This window comes from Salvia hispanica, chromosome 1, assembly GCF_023119035.1.
Source record: "Salvia hispanica cultivar TCC Black 2014 chromosome 1, UniMelb_Shisp_WGS_1.0, whole genome shotgun sequence".
Lineage (NCBI taxonomy): Eukaryota > Viridiplantae > Streptophyta > Magnoliopsida > Lamiales > Lamiaceae > Salvia > Salvia hispanica.
The window spans coordinates 25,997,533-26,003,714 of record NC_062965.1 but is presented as its reverse complement, the minus strand read 5'-3'; the positions used below and the strand labels follow the sequence as shown (position 1 = coordinate 26,003,714).

Sequence of the window (6,182 nt, the reverse complement as noted above, 5' to 3'; positions counted from 1 at the left end):
AACCTAGTTCGGCTCCTTGGTTACTGTCTCAATGGAGCCCACAAACTGTTGGTGTTTGAGTACATGAGCAACGGCTCCCTTGCTGACATACTTTTCAATCAACAGAAACGGATGAGCTGGGAGAAACGGATGGAGATCGCTCGAGATATATCGAGAGGGATACTATATCTGCACCAAGAGTGTGAGGCACGTTCACTGTGATATAAAGCCACAGAACATACTTATGGACGAGAAGTGGTGCGCTAAGATATCATACTTATGGACGAGAAGTGGTGCGCTAAGATATCTGATTTCGGGCTGGCAAAGCTCCTGAAACAAGATCAGACTAATACGTATAGTGGAATAAGAGGGACTAAAGGCTATGTTGCACCGGAAGGCTATGTTGCACCGGAGTGGTACCTGAAGCAGGCTATCACAGTGAAAGCAGATGTGTATAGCTTCGGTGTGATGCTGCTGGAGATCATATGATGCAGGAATTGCGTTGATTGGAGTAGGAGTGAGGATGAGGCGATTCTAGAGGAATGGGTTTACGACTGTTATTCATCGAGGAAGATTGGGAGTTTCGTTGGGGATGAGATGGTGGAGGAGAGGAAGGTGGAGAGGATGGTGAAGATAGGGATTTGGTGTGTGCAATATGATCCTTCATTGCGTCCAACTATGAAGAAAGTTTTACTAATGTTGGAGGGAACTGTCGAGATTCCTATACCTCCAAGTCCGAGTTCTTTCTTAAGTTCAAATCTAGCTTAACTTACTTCGATTTTGCTCTGGTGTAATTTATTTCTTTTTCTTTCTAATAATCTCAAGTATCTTGCTGGTCTAAATCTATATCGTAATCCAAACCAAATCATCTTTTATAATCTAAAATGACATTTTAATGAAAAGACTATTTTGCCCTTTTTGACAGGAAGCTTTGAAGCTATTTTGTTTATCCTTTTGGTCATTTTGAGAAATGACAACCATTGGACAAAAAAGAGACAAGAAATAATTGGACCAAAAATTGGTCCAATATAAGGGTGGCTTCTCAATCAAGATAAAACACATATACAAACACACACCTTCAATTGAATCTGCATTTTTAATTGATTGATTTACTGATGATATTATTTTTGATTGCAGCATAGCAGAAATCTTAGAATCTAACGACAGCTCTGACGATGGGTGTGACAAAGGCGGCAAGGCTGATGGAGGCGGGGCAGTGGCGGAAAGGCGGCGACTGGCTACGAGAAAGTGACGGATCCGGGGTGAGAGAGATAGGGGGAAAGGTGTGAAGACAAAAAAGAAGAGGAAGAAGAGAGAATAACAACATCGGTGAAGGCGGCTACAAGGCAGTGCAGACTCGCCAAAATCGGTGAAAAAATGAGAAAGATGAAAGGGAGAGGATGGAAAAAAACTGGCGAGGCGGGCGGCGGTGGCGAAGGTGACGGCGGTGGTTGGCGAAAAGAGAGATGAGGAAAGGAGAGGGCGGCGGTGGGGCAGCTGCTGGCCGAGAGAGCCGCCGGATCTCACCACAGCTAGGCTGGCGAATTCGGCGGGCGTGAAACTGGGAGAAAGAACTGACGAGACGGGCGGCGAAGAGAGCGCCGGCGACGAACGAATAAGCCACCGGTCTGGCAGCGCCGATAGGGAGAGGAAGAGAGAAATGGGCGAGCGATACTCCAATTTAAGGTTTAGAATAGTTTATGTCATACAGTATATTATTTGGGCTTTAGTTGGGCTTCTAGAGTTTGAAAATTTTTTAATTATGCATGTAGGGATGTGATCAATTGCTAACTAATTAGCAATCAAAAACTGAGATAAATTTTTAACCATTAGATTAGAAGATCTAGTGGTGGATATAATGCCATGTGGAAAAATTTAAATGAGTATTAAATAAAATTGAAGGGTATTAATGTCAATTCTTTCTTATTAAAACTTTAAATTTACATAACTCACTCGATTTATATTATTTTTTAGCAAAAAATATATCAAATTAAAGGTAATTTTATAAGGATTCTAACGATATCTCACTTGCATATGTTCCGACGACATTCGGATGATGAAATTTGAAGATTTTTGTTTCAGTTTTCGTAACATATTTTTTTCAACAAATACATAAAAAAATCTCAATATAATGCATATAAAATCTCAACATTATGCATGTGAAACCTCAACATAATGCATGTGAAATCTCAATAAAACTGTATTGAGATTTTGTCTACTATTTATTGAGATTCGTAAGATTTAATCTTAACCACTCATTTTAAGATCTAAGGGTGGAGATTTGGTCTTGATTTTTGATTGTGATGCTATAAGCATTAGAAGATGACCCTATGCATGTATACCATAGATTTCAATTGGATTTTTAATGTATTATAGATTATAGATTTTATAGTTTATAGTTTAAAGTTTAACTAATAATATATAATTAATAGAATATAGATTTCTTGATTATGATTGTTTCTCTTGGAATTGTATACTCTTTTTTTAATTATTTTGTATATAAGAATATTTAGTTATGAATTACGAAATTAAATACTGATTGTTTAAATACTGATTGTTCCAAGTTGATAGCTTGCCTATTGGATTGAGTCTTCTAATATGAACTGCTATACGGAGTATATGGGTATAAAAACAATAAATAAAAAAAGAGTTAAGGCCAAAATTGGTCCTAAACATATGATTATTTTACCTTTTTGGTCCTAAATTTTATCTTTTGTATTTTTTGGTCCTGTACATATGAAAATTTGATCATTTTTGTCCTAAACTAACAGATCCGTCAAATATTTAACGGTCAACGTGTTTAAGTCTGATTTCGACCCATTTCATTTAGTTTAGAATTTTTTATTTTTTCTAAAATAATAAATTGTTATTCTAAAAAGTAAATTAAAAAAAACTCTTTTTTTCTGATTCTTTTTCTTTCTCGTTCATCTTTGACCGAAGAACCCTAGTAGATTCGGGAGAAACGAGCTCCGGGAAGACGACGCGGATACTGCAATTTCTTAACGAGGTGGGACACACACACGAAGAATGATCGGATGCACGCAGTTGCGGCGACTGGCGGCCATGAGCGTCGCCGCTCGAGTTGCTCGAGAGAAGGGGGTGAAGCTAGGGCACAAAGTCGGCTACTCGATTCGATTCGAAGACCGCACATTACTTGGTTGAAGCTTGGTGAAGGTTTGGCTTATGGCGACGGCGAGTTTGTTAGGTTTGGTATACTGAAAAGCATGTTTCGAGCAAGTTTCGCTCGAATAGAATCTTGCTTGTATACGTAAAACTCTATAATCCACTTTTAACCCGATTCAGTATTATTCGAGCAGTTTCGCACGAATAGAATCAATATATTATTACATTGTGTTTGCTTGTGCATTTAGAAGATGTTTTATAAACATTTGAATGTATAAGAAGCAAACAAAGTCTAAGTCTTTTGCTTAGTAGACTGGTTGTGGGCGTCGTCCACTTTAAGGTAACACAGTCGGTTCTATGCAATGCTTTGCAAAAGAAAAAGAAGAATTTCACAACCCAGATAGGCTTAGACTTCCTATCGTGAAAGGTTGCAATGTCAGTCCGATTATTTCTAAGCCTTACTGAAATAAGATGACGTTGGTGTGGTATAGCACTAAATGGATCTAACAGCAAGACGTGTCTTTATGCTATCTACTGAAAGACTAGGTCTTGATAAAATACTATTTCTTAATCTACATACGTTAGCATTGAGCATACGGTATTGATTATGCACTACTTTGACTTATCAAATGGTGCGGGTTTTTCGCAACCCAATAATCTTGATATATTGGGTAGTGGTGATTAATATCTAGCGGTGCTAGGATTTCTATTATGTTGAATCGCGCACGAGGTGAGTCTCGTTTGATAATGTCCTCAAGAGGAGCTCGAACAAGGTTTTATTATTCGGGAAACTGGCCAGTTGGAGTGTTATTACTCTATGAATAATAAATAAGTGTTTCTTGCTAAGTCCACTCTTGGAATTAATAAGATATTAATTAATTAAGTCCATAGCAGACATTAATTAATTAATGGACATTTATATCTTAAGCGCGGGAAATAAATAATATAAATAATGGAAACCCGGATTACTTGTAATTTCGGATTTGGATGGGGAGTGCAATATTACTTCTGTAGTGGCTGCTCGTAATATTCCAATATAAGCTTGTATTAAATTGTGGGTTCAATTTAATTAGTAAAAAGCTAATTGGGCGAGCCCATATCCAAAACCTTCCATAGATCCCTGTCTGGGCCCATAAGAAACTTAATATAAATAGGAGAATAAAGGAGACAGAAGAATCACAATTTTCATACTTGAGATTTTCGAAATTTTCGGCCCCCTCCAGTGAAGGAGATTTCGAATTCTACTCATTTTTCCAAAAGGATTTCTTCTGTCTTCTTTATTTAAGTCCTAGTATTCTAGTAAGATCAGCACACACTGATATTGGAATACAGTTCGGGAACCAGAGAGAAGATCTGTGGTCTAGTATTGAAGATCATCACGTGGAGAAGGCGCGAGCAATCGACGATTCTTTGGAGAATCAAATCGGTAACTCTAAACCGTAGTATTCATGTTTAGGATTTATATTCTTTAAGCATGAATTATTTGCGTTCTAGCATGCAATTATCTGTTTAACATGTGAATTGATTAATCGCATAATCGGTCAAATAGATCCGTATCTGATTTATTTGTTTTGTACAAGTCTTCCGCTGTGCAAGGGGCTCCAAACCCCAGCAGAGTTATTAGACTTATGTCAAGTGCCAAATGAAGCAGCCGCAGCTGGACGCGCTGTAGGGGCTGCAGCCCCTCTCCGTCCCATCTGGCGGGCTCGGGCTCGGGCTCAACCTTACGAGGTTTGTTGATTTTTTCGCGATGATCGTATGTTTTTGAGTTAGGAAAAATTGATTGGATTGAAAATGTATATAATGTGCAGTGGGAGTGGGGGTGATTCGAGGGTTGCATTCTCGGAGAATTCGTCACCGGTTTTGGAGAGGAAAGTGATGTTAATGAAGGAGGAAGGTGGAGAGGATGTTCTGACGTGTTGTCAGGAATGCAAATTGGAGTATGAGAAGGAGGCAATTCATCAGATATCGTTTTTGGATAAAGAGCATTTGCCTTCTTGGCTCAAGCCACATGCTGATAAGGTGTGTTTGTGTGTTTGTTTTTTGTGATTTTGTGAGATGATGAATGTATTTATTGATTGAGGGATGTTTCTTGTTTTATGTGTTGTATATAGGAGGATTTGGATCAGTTGAGGAGGAAGTACAATAGGCAGCGCCAGAATCTGCATCACAACCATCTTGTGGGGAGGAATAGCCATTACTAGCCATTACATGGTTGTTGTTGTTGTTACTACTGCTCTTCAAATTCATGCAACGGAGGAGATTGAGGCGGCAAAGACGATTGTTAGAGAAAAGATTAGAAATTTAAGAGCAAAAGATTAGAGATTGAGGCTACGGATGTTATTTTTATTTCATTTTGTGTTTTAATATATTTGTGTTGTATTTTAAAATGATAATGTCTAATATAATAATTAAATATATAATTTGAGAGTTAATAATCATACTTAAAGAAGGTAAATGGGTCAAAATCAGATTTAAATATGTTGACCGTTAAATATTTAACGGATCTGTTAGTTTAAGACCAAAATGATCAAATTTTCATATGTGCAGGACCAAAAAATTCAAAAGATAAAGTTTAGGATCAAAAAGATAATATTGTCATATGTTTAGAACCAATTTTGGCCTTAACTCATAAAAAAAATACTAGTAAAGAAAGAAAGAAGATGAAGGATTACAATTCACACTTGATACAAAATTGTGTTCCTCCAACATTACGCAATCCAACTATATCACATGATAAACATTTATTGGAAGGAACAAATATATACTCCTTCCGTCCCGGATAATTCGGGTCACTTTGATCGGGCACAAGTTTTAAGAATTGTAATGAAAAGTCGGTTGAAAAAGTTAGTGGAATGTGAGTCCTATCTTTATATATTAGTTTTATAATAAAATGTGAGTAGAAATGAGTTAGTGGAATATGAGGTCCACTACCAAAAATGGTAAAAGTGAAATGTGACAAATTATGTGGGACGGACCGAAATGGAAAACTGGGACGAATTATCCGGGACAGAGGGAGTAGTCAAGTAATACATTAGTTTAATTAAAAATGTTGAAATTACTTATAAATATATATTTAT

General features: G+C 37.2%; 1 protein-coding gene across 1 annotated transcript; it reads left to right on the top strand.

The window, feature by feature from the left end:
• The first annotated feature begins 4,817 nt into the window (after positions 1 to 4,817).
• LOC125188442 (protein SMAX1-LIKE 4-like) lies at positions 4,818 to 5,320 on the top strand. Its single transcript, XM_048085328.1, has 2 exons — positions 4,818 to 5,124; positions 5,217 to 5,320. The coding sequence occupies exons 1-2, from the start codon at positions 4,897 to 4,899 to the stop codon at positions 5,304 to 5,306; spliced, it is 318 nt and encodes a 105-aa protein (XP_047941285.1). The 5' UTR covers positions 4,818 to 4,896; the 3' UTR covers positions 5,307 to 5,320.
• The last annotated feature ends 862 nt before the right edge of the window (positions 5,321 to 6,182 follow it).